The sequence below is a fragment of the Centropristis striata genome, chromosome 22 (genome assembly GCF_030273125.1).
Source record: "Centropristis striata isolate RG_2023a ecotype Rhode Island chromosome 22, C.striata_1.0, whole genome shotgun sequence".
Lineage (NCBI taxonomy): Eukaryota > Metazoa > Chordata > Actinopteri > Perciformes > Serranidae > Centropristis > Centropristis striata.
In genome coordinates, this window is record NC_081538.1 from 6,230,207 (window position 1) to 6,249,574 (window position 19,368).

General features: G+C 36.6%; 1 protein-coding gene across 1 annotated transcript in view; it reads right to left on the bottom strand.

The window, feature by feature from the left end:
- The window catches only part of waslb (WASP like actin nucleation promoting factor b), a 39,274-nt gene that overhangs the window by 5,777 nt on the left and 14,129 nt on the right, over positions 1 to 19,368 (bottom strand). The window contains 6 exon segments of the mRNA XM_059325821.1: positions 2,283 to 2,436; positions 4,666 to 4,708; positions 6,994 to 7,177; positions 14,122 to 14,145; positions 16,693 to 16,789; positions 19,034 to 19,120. Coding sequence (XP_059181804.1) covers positions 2,283 to 2,436; positions 4,666 to 4,708; positions 6,994 to 7,177; positions 14,122 to 14,145; positions 16,693 to 16,789; positions 19,034 to 19,120 — 589 coding nt within the window.

Sequence of the window (19,368 nt, forward strand, 5' to 3'; positions counted from 1 at the left end):
ACAAAAAAAGACACAAAATGACTAAAAAAACACACAAAATGACCAAAAAAAGACACAAAATGACTTACAAAGACATGAAAAGAATTCAAAAATGGACAAAATAGCCCAAGACTCCATAGAGTTAAGTTGTTAACCCACTTCTTGTTCCCTGAAAAAGGCCTACTTGTATAATTCTGAAATGTACGTAATATTTTACCTTTTTTTATTTACCTCTAGCAGTTCACCACTTACCTTTGTACCCTTTCAAGCTGTTGATTTGACTTGAACTGCTTGATTTTCAATAAAAAACTGGAAAAATTGGGGTGTTCTAAAACTTTTGACCAGTAGTGTATTTGTTTGAGTAGTTACCTTGGATTGGTATGCAAGATGTTTTTTTTTTCTTTCTTCATTTTCTCTCTTATTTCTTTCTTTTCTCCTTATTGTTGTATAGATTTATGATGATTTTAAACTCTAAGCTATATTTATACAGGGTTTATTTTTATTTTTTTTCTCAGGGTAAATGTATATTGTAATTGTTTGTAATTTTATTCTATTTTGTAGATGGGGTAATTGTATATTGGATTTATATAGTATTGTGATTTTGTATGTAGTTGTAAAAGCCCAGCTAGGGACGGGAGTTGAAAATTAGCTGAAGCTATATCTCTGTATGCAGCACATCAGATGCATGTCCTGTATCTATGCTAACTGCATTGTCCCTATCAAATAAAAAATAAATTAAATTAATTATATACAGTATATACAACAGTGAATATTTCACGTCTTCATCACATTCAACAAGATGTTATTGTATTATAAACAACCAAAATTATTGTTGTTTTGTGACAGCATTCTACAGAAGGGTGTCAAATTAAAACACAACAAAGTTTCACGTTTTAAAATGTGTCACCTGTTTCTTGACTTTCTTTGTCAACCTGCATTTCAAGCACTTCACTCCAAATCCAGGCATATTTCAAACCTTGGAAACACCACATTAAAGAGTTTCAAGGATTTCCAGCACCTGTAGGAACTCTGTTTCATATACTTTTTGTATTTTATATAAAACATATTTTCATGAAGGGACAACTGGAAGATCTGGATGGTCAAAAATACTTCTGTTTCCCCATACTGCTAATATATCATCATGCTGTTACACAATCAGGCCACGGGAGGCAGCCATCTCCCATGTAACTACTGTTAATCTTGTTATTAAAAATTGTTAAGAAATGCTGTGCAAAAGAGCAAACACTGAACTTTAGTAACTGCAAACACCTCACACACTATAATTTAATTCTTAAGTCCGACTTGACATGCACAGTCTGTCACAGCAGATCATGCATAGAAACCTACCACTGCACCTGGGTGGACCTGGGGATAAAACCACCGCACTGGTTAGACTGGGAAATTGACAATCATCCTTGAAAAACGTATTTTACGTCATCATTGTCCAGCGAAAGCCTGTGTAAAAAGGTTAACTGTGGATTTTTCCCCAAGCAAATGTGTGAGATCTCTTCTTGTTTTTCCTCCTTTCCACTTCTAATGTAAAAGAATCAAATTTTCTTTTGCTACCATGGCTATGAACAAGTTTTCTTTAGGAGCAGAAGAACTGTTCATATATATACAGTACAGGCCAAAAGTTTGGACACACCTTCTCATTCAATGTTTTTCCTTTATTTTCATGACTATTGACATTGTAAATTCATCAAAACTATTAATGAACACGTGGAATTATGTACTTAACAAAAAAGTGAGAAAAAAAAAACATGTCAAGGGTGGCTACTTTGAGGAATCTAAAATACAAGACATGTTTTCAGTTATTTCACACTTTTTTTGTTAAGTACATAATTCCATATGTGTTTATTCATAGTTTTGATGCCTTCAGTGAGAATCTACAATGTAAATAGTCATGACAATAAAGAAAAACGCATTGAATGAGAAGGTGTGTCCAAACTTTTGGCCTGTACTGTATGTATATAGATATATATCTATATACACACAATTGTTCATTATTTCATATATATGCATTAATATAGCTTTTTACCATACTGACATGTTAATAACATAATACTAACTATCCAAGTCAAATTGACCTGTTAAGGGGTAGGACTAGATACGTTTTTTTACTTCCTCCTATCGCCTTTCGAGCTTGCAGAAAGTGTTTGTGTATTTTTTTTTTGCTTTTTTGTTTTGTTTTTTATTTATTCATCTATTAATATTTAAACTTTTTTTTATTGCTTGCATGTTCGAAATAAAGACAATCAATCAATCAATCAATCAATCAATCAATCAATCATCAATCTCCTTACCTTGTCTCCGTAGCTCATTTTTGACAGCTTCTACGCCTCCTTTCTTCTCAATGAAGTCGTAGATGACCTTAGAGGTCTCCTTGTCCTTCAGCTGAGCCTCGGAAATGCCGCACATATCGAACAGATTCTTCAGCTCAGGGTCCAAGTTGTTCAACTGAAGAGAGAAAACAGAGATGCTCACTGTTTGGGCTAACTGTGTGAAATTACTGCAAAATGGACTGATTGAGTAAATAATAGGGATATAACTAAAAAATTCTCCTACGGCACATTTGGTGTCCAACTAAGTGAAAATCATCATTAGCCGATACTGAATCATTAAAACAATATCAGCCTCAGTCTCATATACCGTGCACATCACATGCATAATCTCGTGCCCTATATGTTAAGATCTGTGATATGTGTTCATTGGTTTAAATGTGTATTAATGAGCTTTGCAGCTCAGTAACACATTAGTGTGACTGACACATTAATAGTTGAGTTTGGTTCATTTGGATTAAAAAGGGCATTTGAAAAAGCAGGATTACACAGTTTGACACTGGCTGTTATAAATCTGTTGAACCACATCAACTGGTTCATTCAGCACAGACTGACAGGTTTTTAAAAAAATATTTGTAATGTTTCCCTCTCCCCCGTGGAGACACATTTGAATAAGAAGCCGGCTCAGATGAGACCACAGTATCAGCCGTACTGCTGCCACCTGGTGGTGCAGGCTCACACTACCAGGAAGAATAAATGTCTAAAACACAAGTTCAAACAGGGCTTTTATAAGTTCCCCCTTCAACTGTTTTTGTTTTTCTGTTACTAGCTGTGATTCTAAAGACAATGCCACAAATAAAACAGTATTCCGGCTTTTTATTTATGCCTTTATGTCCTGCTACTAGGTTGATGAAAGCCATGAACCACTGTCAGGTTGAAATTTAAAATTTAGCCAAAAGTAAATCATTTTCACTTATAACATCCCGTAGAATAAATTAATTCTTCGCTCCTCTTGGACTTGGACAAATTTGGACTGAACTGCAGGCTGTTTACACAGAGCAAAGGGGAGAGGTTCTAAGTAAAGGTTGCAAAACTGTAAATAGTTCAGTATGTATAGCATGTGGATTTTTCCCCCCAATATTGGCAACACTTGCTGGCACAAAAATGTTGTGAATATAGATTCCATTTATTTCAAATGTAATATTGTACAATAAATTTCCCAAAAAATTCAATCTTAGTTCTTTTCTTTTTTTATGACACAAGGTATTATAACTGTGTCACACTGCACTAAAGACATTTCACTACTTCTATTCATGATTGTGCCGTTTCCATGGAGATGCTGGACTTATATATATACATATATTGGGTTAACTTTACTAAATACCATATAAAATACAGTGACTGCAGATTATGATTCCCATCTTCAGATTTTACTATAATACTTATTCCTCGCCACAACAAGTGGTCACTGTTTAAGTCCATTGATACTAACTTTAATTCATAGTGACCTCAGCTTCTGTGTAAAGAAAGTGTTTGACTTTTTAGGTGGGTTATTACTTCAAAGGTGGGTACTTTATCTACACTAGCAATATTTCAAGGATAGAAAAGAGAGAAAACGTAGCTGGAAAGACTATAAAACACCTGCCTGGCTCATTTGTGAATCCACTCATTTGTGCTCCAGCTTTAAGCCTGCAGATTTGAGAGGTGAGCGAGCTTTATTCAGCTGACGTCACCCATTCAAATCAATCTAAGTCCTTGAAAGCATTAACTTATGAAACCAAATCATCTGAATTTCATCTTTTTCATTTACCGGCAGAGTAAGTCCTCTGACCTGCATGATCTCATACTCATCATCCCGCATCCAGCATAATTACTGATGATGCTTTTTGGGAACGAGTCCATGGATTATGCAGATGCAGGTTGATTCTCTTCCCTCCAAAATCTCCTTGTGTAACACTCCTGATGACTTGGCCACGCAGCTCGGCTTAATATTTTGGAGCTGATATTAAAATTTGAAAAATCTGTCTGGGAGAGGGATGTGTGGCTGAAAACAGACAAACTAGTGGCCAAGTTATATGAATACCTCGGTTAAGTCATGGTCACCTAACAGATATATTAAAAAAAAAAAAAAAAAAAAACTCTTATTCTTTTTTCTTCTTTTCTTCTTTAACATATAGCACTCCTTTAGCAATGACACTTAGCTCTTAAAGTTATGTACTTACTCGATTCCTATGGTCTATGTCTAGTACCTTCAGGTTGAATGCACTTATTGTAAGTCGCTTTGGACAAAAGCGTCTGCTAAATGACATGTAATGTAATGTAATGAATATCAAGAGGTCACATTCTCCAAAGTGTGCTGAGACATGCATACAAACACAGTTACACTTCATTGTTGTATTGCACTCACATCAAAGCCTGTGTTTGGATCCCATCCTACATGACCAATGTGCCTGTGAGAGAAGTGAAGAGAGAACATGTGAGATCACATAAAAACTGAAAATCTGAGATTCGATACACTACTGCAAAATCTATGTTACCACCTGTTTTTTTTAACCCAGATATTAACCTGCAATAAAGGTTATAAAAGCTGCCACAGACTATTCCTGAAAGCACAGCACAGATTTTCCTGCATTATCATTCATACGCATACTATATAGGATTGGATTCTGCATATAGACAGCCTGGATTAATTCCTCGCCCAGATCCACCAGTCCTTATATGGACCAGAGGGATATAGGACTCTGGGCCAGCATGCCACATGGCTACAATAAACTCAACGACCTACAGACTTATAGTGTTGAATTTTGGTTCAAACATACAACTACTTGATTTGCATTTGTATCTCGATCTGCATGGAATTACATTAGAATAGACTATGGCCTATTTCCTTAAATAAAACCTATCACAAATGACTAAGTGACATGTTTCACATTAAATTCAATGCATAACAATAGCTGCAAGGGACAACTAATACACATTAGAATTAACCCCAATAGTTCATGCAATATATGCATATATATATATATATGCAATATATAATACATGCAATAACTGCAGGAAGTTTGTGATAAATAAGCAATTTGGAGGAATTGTGAGCAGATCATTTCCCTGTGAATATTGCATCAGAAATAAGTTTTTCTGCTATTTTTAGGAACTTTTAATACAGGTCAAGTCACTATCTGTATTATGTATTTTTTTTTATTCTTTTAAAAAAAATGTTTTCTTTCTTTTCTCCTCTCCAGATCCTTGCCCATTGCTCTATTAGCTCTTTGGCTGGTTTAACCGCATGCTTCTCTAATTTATGACGAGGCTGTTTAGCAGAGTGGGAAGGTTTTCTTAATAAAGCATATGTTCAGGGCTTTTATAGACAGTTTATATCTTAAATACTAATCCACGCTTTAAAAATAATAATTTAGGTGAATCACTTAAAATCAAGAAGGCAACGTGACCCCCTGTGAAGCTTAGGCGACCTCTAGTCAGGAAAACAGACAAACAACAAATTTCTATATGCATTTTGAAGATTCGCATGAGAAAAGCTTGACAGAAACGCAAAAATTTGATGAAACTTTTGAAAATGTTGGCGTTTTTTGTCGTTTTTGGAAAAAGTTGTTAATGTGCTAAACGGGAGATGTAAACACTTTTCTAGATATGTACTGATGGAGCGAACTCACATGACTGATCAGCTGTTTCTGCTCTGACATGAAAGAACAATTGTAAGTTGCACAATTGACTCCAATTCCTGAAAACTCTCCATTTTCTCTCTTGGGTGGCAAAAGTTGACCAATTAGCAACCTCTTTTTTTGTTGTTTTTTTTCTCTCTCCCGCAATCTCTACTTCTTCTACCGTTTCCTGATGGATTAGCCTAAAGCAATACATTACAGCTTCTGCCAAAAGTATGTTATTGCAGCTTTGATTATTTGCACTAAACACGTTGATGGAAATGTACCTAATTCACATTTTCTATAATGCAACAATTTCAAAATTTCGCTATAAAATTTGCTTTGATTTTAATGGAAACACAGATACTGTCTGGGTTAACAGTTATGGCCATATAGTATTATAACGAAGCATCAACTATAGGCAGGATTCCTTCAAAGTTTGCAGGATCACTCAAACTGACCTGTGCATGTGTCTAAGAGTTACTGCACAATATGACACTGAAAGATGCAACCTGGTCTCACAGAAATCCGTGGAATAGCCACGGAATCGCTCAAATTTCCGTGAAACTGACACGGATTTCGCTACAATGCAAGTTAATGACAGTCATATCCCGTGGCTATTGGTTTGTTCCAAGTCAAGTGACTTTCAAGGTCCCAGCGGTCAGAACAAAAAACATGGCGGACAGTTCTCTCATTTTTTGTGAAAAATCAATATTTTGACTTAGTTTCTGCATAAAAATGGATTTTGATCACATTTCTAGCGAGAAATATATGTTTTATTTTCTAAATATTCACTCAGTGAATGTACATAATCACTTTGTATGTTGGAATAGCCACGGGATATGACATTTTCATTAACTTGCATTGTAGCGAAATCCGTGTCAGTTTCACGGAAATTTGAGCGATTCCGTGGCTATTCCACGGATTTTGAGTTAAGCTAAATCCGTGGCTATTTCACGGATTTCTGTGAGACCATGTTGGAAAGATGTTACATGCTAATTTTAGAGAAAAGGGGGATGCAAATTTCTACACCTAAAGTTCAGAGATGATCATGGAGATGACACAAACTGACTCACTGGAAGTTGCTTGGTGTGCCGATGTCCGCCTTGGTCAACCTCTTCTTCTTGGCCTTGCCCTTTTTCTCTCTCTTGGGAAAGGACGAGTGCACGATGTTGTTCACCTGAGAGTTGTTTTGGTAACGATGAACAGTGCTGATCTCTGGGTTTTTGATGTCGACAGTAGCCATGGGCAACGTTGGGCCTTAGGGATGACAGAGACACTAAAGTTAGGGTTATGAAACAGCAGATGAAATGCAACAGTTGCTTTAAAAATAGAGAGACAACTTAACTGTGTGGTATGAGTTCTTTAAATGTTAAACACTTCTCCCTTCTTTTTATAAAAGGGCCACAAATTATGTGTCTGGCACAATTGTGACAATGCTGACAAGTTAACTGTTTAATATATCATAATAAAATGAAAAATGACCTTGGGTCTAGGTTGAAATGCAAACATGGGGCTTTCCAGAGCCAGCAGTGTTCCTTGAGTTATGTAAGTCATTATTTAATAGCTATTACAGACTCGGCCACAGAGCGGTCTGGCAATTTTGTTAGTGTTAAAAGGGAATACGTGGGATTATAGCCTCATCTCATTACTTTGGGTTCTTTGAACTAAATGACAGAACCGTTCAAGCCTGATGCTAAACAAACATTGTTACCACAGCTTACAATGTCTTTGAGGCATTAAGTTTTGAATCTACTGCAAAACTGGTTCTGTCAGTTTTGACATTAATTCTGAAGTGAGTTCCCTTCTGCAGATGGTGCTTGTCTCAATCAATCATACAAACTGTCAGCTGTCTAAATGGATATTCTTTTATTTGCTTAAACCTTTATCTAACCAGGCCCTTATTAAGAGTTTAATCTCAATAGTACATCACAGTCTTCATCACAAACATTTGAACTGCAATAACAGAGAACACTTCTTCTGTTTATATACACTACCGGTCAAAAGTTTTAGAACACCCCAATTTTTTCAGTTTTTTATTGAAATTCAAGCAGTTCAAGTCAAATGAACAGCTTGAAAGGGTACAAAGGTAAGTGGTGAACTGCCAGAGGTAAATAAAAAAAAAAGGTAAGCTTAACCAAAACTGAAAAATAATGTACATTTCAGAATTATGCAAGTAGGCCTTTTTCAGGGAACAAGAAATGGGTTAACAACTTAACTCTATGGAGTCTTGGGCTATTTTGTCCATTTTTTAATTCTTTTCATGTCTTTTTAAGTCATTTTGTGTCTTTTGGTGTCTTTTTTTGTCATTTTGTGTCTTTTTTTAGTCTTTTAGTTCAACATAACATGTGATTTTGAATCTTTTTTTTTTACTTTCAAAACACTATCATGCTCAATAAAGAATTTTAAATGTTGCAAATGTGCATTAATTTCAGAGTACACTGAGACATTAAACTGCATCATTTTCAATTAAATTCTGGAAAAGTTGGTGTGTTCTAAAACTTTTGACCAGTAGTGTACATCGATGTAAAAATTGATGGACACAGTAAATCCGATATATCAGAAGTCACATAACAACAGAAGGTAATATGAGCTGCTAACAAGTAGGTCTGGGAATCTGTTCCAGTTAAGAACCGGCTACTAATTGTCCAAAACATCCATATCTGCAAGTTTATCTATCCTTTGTATCAATGCCGCCATGTTTATCTCCATGCATGACTTTAATGCACCAATGGCATCTACACTGCTGGGGACTTCTATCAGGAAAGAGTCATGACAGAGAGGAAGAATAGTCCAAAGTGTGGCTTCATTTTACGAAGAAAGATGACAACAGTGCTCTCTTTCTGTAACACGACAATTTCAAGTCAGGATGGAAACACCATCAATACACTGAGAAATCTTTCTACACAGCATGGGCTCTAATTCCAGGAAAGCCTTGTATTTGACACTTTACACACGTGACACTGTTTTCTTGGTTTGGTTCCTACATATTCTTATTTGACGAAGAATGTAAAAATGAAAACAAAAGCTGCTTATTTCATGAATTAATATAATATTTCATATTCAGACTCTGCGATAATAAACAGTTGTGTTGATACTGAAAACCTGTGTAAGCCCAGAATTAACAGAATCAGACCACCAAGCAGAACTGATTATAGTAATTGGCTGTACTGCCCTAAAAAGCCTAACTGCAGTAACTACACAAAAGGGTGAAACTAAGAAAAACTGCTTTAAAGTTTTTTAACGTGTTTTAACTGGCCAGCCAAACTGATTATATGCAGATAAGTGATATGACACTTATTTCTACATGTACTGATGATGTAATTTCTATGCTCAAAAATCATGACGATTTATTTGACCTTTGAACCCAAAAACATCGTTACTGCATTGCTGTAAAAGGTTCTAATAGTAATGCAAAAACAGAGTGGAGTAACAGTGCTGTTGTCTTCTTAAAATTTAATATTTTGTTTTCAGTGAATAAACATTTTAGAATTGATTTTGTTATCAGTGTATTTAAAAGTGTTTAACAACTCTATTCAAATATGTTCATATTTTAGACTTAATATTATAAAGAAATGTTATATTGTAGTCTTAATATAATATCAGCTCACTTTTTTACTGAATCACTATCTAGATAATTTCCCTTTCAAATAAACTTAGAATTTCTATCATTTTTATGTTTAAATTAGTATATATATCCAAAGCAGACCGTGGTGAGTGCAATTACTGTTTGGTTTTGAGTTCGATTTTGTGGTTTTTACATAATTATTTCTCTGAAATAAAGCAAAATTAAAAATTTAAAACTTTGTCACAAGATAAAACAGACATCAAGGGGTTCATTTTTAGTTATAACTCAATTCTGACCAAAAATGTAGTTCCTGCAGTTAGGCTTTGTAGGGCAGTATAGGTCAATAAAATCCTCTGCTAACAAGCAATCACACCAGTATTAACAGTACCTCCAACATGCATATGGATTTCAAATCAACAACCAGAGGTCCCAGTGCCTCTGCTGCAGCACATACCTTTAACACTCTCACTACAGGGACTTTTGGGTGTTTTGCTGGGCGAAGGCGAGGCTGAGCGGCTGCGTCGCCTTCTCACCCTGTCCCAAATACACCCGCCATCTCTTGCTCCGCAGGTGCTCATACTGACACCGAGGAGCATTTTGCCGACTAGTTTGTGAGCTCGCTCTTCGGGGGATACGGAGAGCCGAGCGGCTGGGTCGGAGAGAGGGGGGTACAGTTCGTCCTGAGGGAGAACCAGGCAGTGCAAAGAGGACAGGCAGTTCCCTGGGCTCAACCCTCCCCCTCCCACTGTTGCTCCTCCTCCTCCGTTGCTTTCACAATTAAGTTCCTCGGAGGGAGCAGACAGGAAGGTGGTGCAGAACATCATCGTAGCAGCTGACTGGGCATGAGTAGTGAGAGCAAGCTGGGATGGGGACACCAAGGAGCTTGGAACTAATGCTTTGATACAGCCTAGTTTGGAGCCGGATTGGAGGTTTCTCAATCAAGAAAGAAATGTTGTCTATGAAAGTATGACATCCCCAGCTTGGGCTGAATGCTTCCCAAAAACAACTATTTCCCCTTTAATGAGTTTGTAAGCAGGTACAAAGCATAATCCACTTGTATTCCTGGTTCAGAATAGATTCTAGTCTTCTTAGGGAAAAAGTTTCTTCTTTGCTGGAACCCGAAAGCCAAGGTGATCCAAAAAGGTTTCCAAAACACGACCAAAACACCAGCACGGAAAATAAGCCAACTTGTGACGGACTTGGTGAAACAGTCTGCATTTACTGAATTAATATCCTCATCAGACATCTGGTGGAGTTTACACGCAAACTGTCTGAGCCGTGAAGGCAGACATCCAGCAATGCCATCAGAAGGGAGGAGAGCCAGCAACACTTTGCCAGCCAACGGCCTAAGTTTACTCTTCCTCTTACATTCCTTCCATCACAGCAACAGTTTTCTTCTATGCAAATTGTTCACCAAATTTCGGTCCCCCTGCTTTATGCGTCTGTCCGAGCTCTGCATATTTTGTATCTGTTTTGCAATCATTTTCTATGCCTTTGACTTTACATCTCAGCGGGGAGCACTGACAGATTATCCTGCACGGATTGGCTCGCTAAGGACATTTCTCCACCCACCTCCGCTACTACTCCTCCCTCTCCCTGCAAAAAACACACAAATGGATCTAATCCCAGCAAATCATTCTGGATTTAGCGCTGGAATTTACGTAACCAGTAAAACCCATCCACGAATAATCCCGCGTTAATCTCAAGGGGTTTCTGAAACATGATGAATCTGCAGGGTGAGAGAAAACGCGAGAAGGAGGAGCAATGGAGGCAGAGAGAGAGAAAGGGAGAGAAAAGATGAAAATTAAGACAGATTAAATGAAGAGCTGAGGGCAGACGGGGACAAATGATGAGAAGGGGTGAGCTAGAAAGGGCAGCAGGAGAAAAGGGCAGAACAGACGGAAAGCATGAAGCAGACTGCAGATGACAGACTGCATCAGAGCCACGATGCGGTAATGGGAAGTGAGAGTGGGACAGATGGAGATGGAGAGAAGATATTCCAGTGGGAGGACAAGGATGACTTCCTTTGGAAAGGAACCAATTCATACACACGATGTACCTATTCAGAGAGTGAAACCATGCGTGACAAATCCACGATAAAAACTGGCCTAAACATTTATGCATGACAGCATCATTGGACACGTGAATGGAACACATCACTTGTCCTTTTCACTCTCCTTTTTGGCTGGTGATTGTAACCAAAAGTTATGTAAGAAAACAACAACACTAGAATAACCGCCTTATGGTTGTATGACCACGCCAAGCATTCAAGTTGCAGTTTGCATCCATTACTGTTTGGACTCACATGAAGCCATAACCATGCTTCAAATATGGATGTTGCTGCAGAGAAGCTACAAATTCCAAAAATGGGATGTTTCACACACATCTTCAACTCAGCAGCACGGAAGATCTGCACAATCACCACAGCTTCAAGGTGGACACGCAAAATAAGTGTCACCAACTCAGCATCCAACCAAATGTGAAATATGGTCACAATCTCCCCTTCTGTTCCTGAGTAATGGTGTTGAATAATGGCTAGGACAGAGGAGTTGACCTTTTTAAGAAACGACCCCCGTTTCAAAGAAGTTGGGACATTGTCTAAAATGTAAATAAAACAGAATGCAATGACTTGCCAATGCAAACTGAAAACTTGCATACATGTACCTAAAAATCACATATTAAATCCCCCATTCTGCTCACTAATTGTTCAATAATTATTGTTATTAATTAGTTATTTATTTTTGGTAACTTGGTGACTCTGACACTGTACGGTAACCTTGAGTGATAAGAAAATCGGCTATAAATAAAATGTATTATTATAAATCTGTACACACAGCATATTTTATGCTCAAACTGATCAACTTTTGTTTTTTGTTTTTTCTTGCATTTTTACCCAGTGTGCCAGATTTTTGATATCTGGGTTGTCAAATGTCGTCACTTCATTTTATCCTATTACACATTTGTTTGTAAATGGGGTAAATGGTAAATGGGATGCACTTATATAGTGCTTTTATCCAAAGTGCTTTACACTACGCTCATTCGCCCGTTTACACACACATTCATACTGGTGGCCGAGGCTACCAGGGCACACTTGCCACCTGCCACCATTGGGAATTCATTCACACAGCAATTTGGGGTTCAGTATCTTGCTCAAGGATACTTCAACATGTAGGCTGCCATGGTCGGGGATCGAACCCCCAACCTTCCGATCAGAAGACGACCTCTCTACCAGCTGAGCCACAGAAATTTTTTGTCCGAAATGGTATTTGATTCTTGAGATATGGCCAAAAACATGTAATAAGAGGCCACAGGGACCTCGACCTTTGACCACAACAATCTAATCAGTTTATCTGTAAATCCAAGTGGACATCTGTGCTAAATTTGACAAAAGTCCTTGTCCTGACCATGGTGGTTTAGGTACATCATGTGTGACTATATGCCATCTGACCGCATGTGATCCAAAGTAAAGCATTCACAGCCAAACGCCGTTAAGCTGCTGTGAATATTAGCATCATTTTAACGTGGAAATGTGTCATTTGTGTTGCAAAGACCGCTGCACTGCTGCATGCACACACGCAGATACATTAATGAGCCGGCTGTGTTAGATCAAAACTAGGCTGCATCTCATGCTGTATGTCCACCATCAAGTGTTTGCATATCCACAAATCTTTTTGTCATAAAACCATACTGAGTGAGGGTCGAGTGAAGGGCATGTGGTTCACAGATCAAGACTCCACTAAAGAATGCTGTAATGTGATATAATAGTGTGTGTAATTGGAGTGCAACGGTAATATTATAATGTGCTTTTTTCTCTTTGAATTCCTAAACATTTCCACTTATTTGACTCACTGTATTTACTTAAATAATACACTTTCTTTCACAAATGAGTTTATGGTTTTTGGTCCAGTTTGTTTGTTTGTCAGCAGAATAAGAGAAAAACTACTGGCCTGATTTTCATTAAACTTGGTGGCTGGTGCATCATGGGCCAATAAAGAAAGTCATTAATTTCTGAAAAGGATCTAAATTATGAAACAGTTAAATTATTTTGCAAGAAAGGGCATGGCCTTGGCAGAGGTCTGCAAATCTGTGCGCATACCCATCAAACTCCAATTTTAGAATGCCGCTGCTGATTTATGACAAAGCTAAATGTTTTTTTTAATAATTAACTGCTTATTTTTTTGTTTTTTAGCCATTTCTGGAGCTGCTTCCAAACCATCTGCATACCATTGTTTATTCCAGCCATGAACAGCTCCATTTTTTTGGTGCATTGCATTGTGGGACAAAAGTTGTCCAATCAACATGTCAACATGTTGACAGACGTTGATTTAGTTGACCATAGGTTTTTTATTTGTATTATATATAATTATTTTTTGGGGTAATTCACTCCTAATGGATAACTGATTGTTGATGTTTCCTACATAGAATATAAAATGCTGTATGATGTATGCTGTATACTTTCCACATTCTCTAGTTTTTGCCAAGTAACACAAAAAATTTGAATGATCCTGAAATTCCACCCATCTGACACACCAAATTGATTGACGCAAATGTTGCCAGTGCCGTCAGACACAGGTCCGACTCTGGTTTAACACTTTTATTTCTGCAGCTATCGAAAGGAAACAGTGGAAAAACATACCATTTGCAGGGTCGCGTCTCTTCTCTGTGAACAGACAGACAAATGAAATCATTATAATCCTGTGCCAAGTTGTGGGTTGTGTTAGTGAGAAGCGAATGTGTGTGAGTGCGTCAGAGCGCAGATGTACAAAGAGAGGGGAGAGTTTATTGGTTTGGAAGTGCGGGGCTCGGCGGGGTTGTGCTGGTGCCGCACCGTGTGGAAAGAAATGGAAAGTTTGCCAAGCAAAGTGTTAAGTTTGCGTGTTAATCATACAGTACAGGCCAAACGTTTGGACACACCTTCTCATTCAATGCGTTTCCTTTATTTTCATGACTATTTACATTGTAGATTCATCAAAACTATTAATGAACACATGTGGAATTATGTACTTAACAAAAAAGTGTGAAATAACTGAAAACATGTCTTATATTCTAGTAAGCAAAGGGTGGTTACTTTGAGGAATCTAAACTACAAGACATGTTTTCAGTTATTTCACACTTTTTTTGTTAAGTACATAATTCCATATGTGTTCATTCATAGTTTTGATGCCTTCAGTGAGAATCTACAATGTAAATAGTCATGAAAATAAAGAAAAACGCATTGAATGAGAAGGTGTGTGTCCAAACTTTTGGCCTGTACTGTACATAAAGTCAAATGTTTACACTAAACTCTGAAGAGGACACACATCTCTTGTTCTCTCTTATTCTAGTACTATGAAGAACATAAACACTAAAACATTGATTACACTGACAGACACACACTTCTGAATACTGATGGCTTGAGTTTCCAGCGGCTGAAGGTCAAGCAGAAGAAGCCTTGAGGATAAAAGTAGGAACCCGATGCAGAGGGCTGAAGGAGAAAAGATGAAAGGACGATCCAATTGAAGGGTCAGGAAATGACCCGCAGAAGAGGAAGGAGGAGGACGGACGGTCTTAATCAAGCAAGTGGTGATGAAAGTTAAGCACTAAGTGCCTCTAAAGCGAAAAAGATTTCATCTGTGCGGCTTTGCACACACAATGTGTTTTCAATTGAATCCTCGGGGCTGCTCGGGTGAATTCAAATATTCACAGCTCACTTCCTTGATAGATAGATAAGATAGAAGCTATAATGCAAAAAAACATTTTGTTAAATTGCCTTTCAGTTTTGCGGTGTTATCGTCGGTGCTGGATGAAATCCATGTAAATGTTTAGCACACTTTGTATTTCTTTAATGCTATTTATGTGTTATTCTCATGAATAAACATCATTTTAAGGACAAAATGGTAACAAAGTTCCCCTAACAGGAAACATGATGTTCAATTCCTGACACGCAAACTCTGGAAATATTATGCCCAAGAGCTCATCATTCATATCTGTTGCTCATTTTAACCTGAAACTGCAGTGCCCCCCTTGGGCCAGTCAGGATATCTGTTCCAAGCCGTGGGTGCAGTGTTGTGATGCATCAGAGGTTTTGCTAAAAATATATCTTGTGGCGTCTGAGTTATCATAAAAATTTGATCCAGATCGTCAATGACAGAGGAACAAACAGCCCTGAAAGGTTTCCCACAGCACCAAAAATGTTATTACATTATCTTTCTGTTCACTTTTGTCTGTAAAGTTCCAGCACCTTGATGATTCTCAACTTATTATGTTGATATGTGATATCAAAAGTTGTAAGAACAAGGAAGAGATTGCGGCAGATCGGAAGAAGATCAGATGGTAAAAGTAAACAAACCCAGGCAAACAAAAAATCATTTTCAATACATGACAATCAACTGATCGAGCATGAACGCATCAAGTCTCGTCAGTGCCTGTGAAATAATTTTGTTCATGTATTGAAATTAAGACCTTTCTGTTTGGCCAGTTTTATTAGCGCTACAAAAAAATGACAAGTTTAGAAATTAATTTAATCTTGTGCTAACAAAAATCAATCAGAGTTGTATCATTTCACGATAAAATCTCTTACTGCATCTTATAAGACACAAAAACATTCAAAATGAGAGCCTCTTGCTACACTTAGTATTATATCATATTATATTATATTATACAGTACAGGCCAAAAGTTTGGACACACCTTCTCATTCAATGCGTTTCCTTTATTTTCATGACTATTTACATTGTAGATTCATCAAAACTATTAATGAACACATGTGGAATTATGTACTTAACAAAAAAGTGTGAAATAACTGAAAACATGTCTTATATTCTAGTAAGCAAAGGGTGGTTACTTTGAATCTAGAATACAAGACATGTTTTCAGTTATTTCACACTTTTTTGTTAAGTACATAATTCCATATGTGTTCATTCATAGTTTTGATGCCTTCAGTGAGAATCTACAATGTAAATAGTCATGAAAATAAAGAAAACGCATTGAATGAGAAGGTGTGTGTCCAAACTTTTGGCCTGTACTGTATATATAGTATTAGTGTTCTGAAAACTTCACAACATTTTTATCCTTAACCTTTTTTATATTTCATTTGAAATAAGCTTTAAAAAGCATCTATCCTGGTTTTTTGAACACAAGATTCAAATTTGCTAAACGTGTCATTTTTGTCAGTGAGTTGGGTCAGCAGGTGGGTTTGTAGGTAAGTCGGCAGCGGCAGTAAGTTGGTACCAGTTTTCCTCTGTCTTCTCCCGATCAGCTCATTCACTTGGCTACGGAAACGTTTGGTCTCCTCCTCACTGGCAAAGTTCAGACCCACTTGGCATGTCTGTAAACACACAGAATAAAAAGCACATTTTAAAATGGTGATACCAATTAATTTATAAAGTTAATTTGTTTTTTCGTGAAGTGCCAACCAAGGTTATTATAGTTAACGAAAACTAACAAAATAACAAAAACTAAAATTGAAAAAACATTTTTGTTAACTGAAATAAAAATAAAAACAAGAGTTTTTTTAAAAACAATAACTAACTGAAACTGTATTGTGTGGTTACAAAACTGAAATTATAGTGAAAATGTCCTTAGTTTTCGTCTTTGTCAACTTTTTTTATACATAATTCAGTGTTTCTATTTCAACATGTAGGAACACATGGTACATATGTTTACTGAGACTGGGATGTCTACACTCCAACCAAAATACGAAACACCCCAAACTGTAAGAGTTAATAACCTTATTGGTGCTAAGATGGATAAACCAAAGGAAATGAAAGCACATACCCATTACAAAAAAATTAAAACTAACACTAAAACTAATAAAAACTCAACTAAAACTAAGCGTTTTCAAAAAAAATAAAAACTAAACTAAAACTAGCAAACTCACTCTAAAAACTAACTAAAACTAACTGAATTTGAAAACAAAAATTCACAACGAAATTAAAACTAAAACTAATGAAAAACCCAAAACTATTATAACCTTGGTGCCAACTAGGGGTGTGCCATATCGTATCGTTCACGATAATATCGGTATATTTTTTTTATGGTTAAAAAAAATGCATATCATGATATTGGCAACGTTCCTACTTCTTGATGTAGTGGTAAAAGTTGTTTTAATCACAAAAAGCTACTTACTCCCTGTTGCTAAACACATGCAGCTTTCAAAATAAGAGCGCAGTGTATTAAGAGAATCCACCACAGAATTTACAAGAATACTGTCAAAATAAGATGCCTTAAATGAAACATACAATAACCTTTATTCTCCTTTACAAAATTTCATTAAAATATGCCCCCGGAACCCCTAAATGGTTATTTTTATTATTTGCTCATACTCAAGAGTCAAGAGTACATTTTTTTGTATTTGGCAACTGTTGAGATTTGCACTTCAGACTACATTTTAGATTTTTAATTATTTATACAGACTACAAAAAAAATCATATTTTCTATCTTTTTAAGTATTTCCTAATATCATCAAGAATATTGTTATCGCAAAAATAGTCTGCAATATCATGATATGCCAACTACTTAAGTAGTCAATTTCCATGATTGACTTTCCAAAGCTTTTCCATGATGTGCATACAGTTCCAGGCTTATCACCACATCAGCTGTCTCACATACCTCACAGTCTGCTGCAGTCTGAGCCACTGTACCCAGCAGCTAAGATGTTTGCTCCATAAATAAAAGCACCTTGTCACATTAAGTCCTTTAGATGTCACGTAAAGTTAAGAGGACAATGTTGTTTGACATGATGGGAATAGACGCCATTAGGGTTGGCTCACACATTTCTCTAATAGCAGTTTCCCAATAAAATTTCCACAGAAAATCTACTTCTTGGTCCCTTAAAGCAAAAGTTGGACCTACTAGTACCATTTTATTGTATAGTGTGGGTATTGTTTACAACAAGTTCAGGTTTGTTGCTGAATAAACCAAGCTTTAGTAGCTAGTTTAGCTATAGTAGTGCATTTAAAAGTGGCAAAAACTGCAGAAAATTTCAAGTGATCAGGAAGCGAGATCACATGCTGTAGTGGATCTGCTAGAGCTTTTTTATTTATGCTGTACATTTATTGATGTACAACAGTAATAAATGTACAGTTTTCAATTGAATATATGTCTCAAAGGATTAGCAAATTATTGCACACTGTTTCATTTAAGTTGGAAATCAGTGTTGGATTTGCAGAAGGGCTGAGAAGCAAGTCCATTTAAGCACTGAAGCACAAGCTTTACATTATGAAAATCAATAAAGTTTGCAAAAAACAAAAATCTTGTGTTCACTTAAAATATAACAATGGTGGTAACTAATTTGTTTTTTGTCTTAATTTTCAAGGCCTGATTGTAAAGACACTATGTATTTAAGACTGCTGTAAAAACCTTGGTATCATAAGAAGCAGACACTGGTTTTATCTCAAATAATACTCGTTCCATTCTTTTCCCTCCGGCTGCATTTTCATGAATAAATGAAAATCAATAGCAAATAAAAATGTAAAGAAAAAAAGTATTTGTCTGTGACCAAATTGGGAGCTAGAGCTAGAATCCAGAGGATCATAAATACAAAAAGAAAGTAGCAGAGAGGGAAACTCACATCTCCAGTAAATGTGATGAAGTACGGTTTGGGGAGGTAGATGCTGAAGTTGTTGTACAGCTCCTGCTCAAACATAATCTTACCGTCCTGTGAAAAACAAAAAGAAAAAGTTCAATGAATGATATGAATTAGGTACACTACCGGTCAAAAGTTTTAGAACACCCCAATTTTTCCAGTTTTTTATTATTATTGAAATTCAAGCAGTTCAAGTCAAATGAACAGCTTGAAAGGGTACAAAGGTAAGTGGTGAACTGCCAGAGGTAAATAAAAAAGGTAAGCTTAACCAAAACTGAAAAATAATGTACATTTCAGAATTATACAAGTAGGCCTTTTTC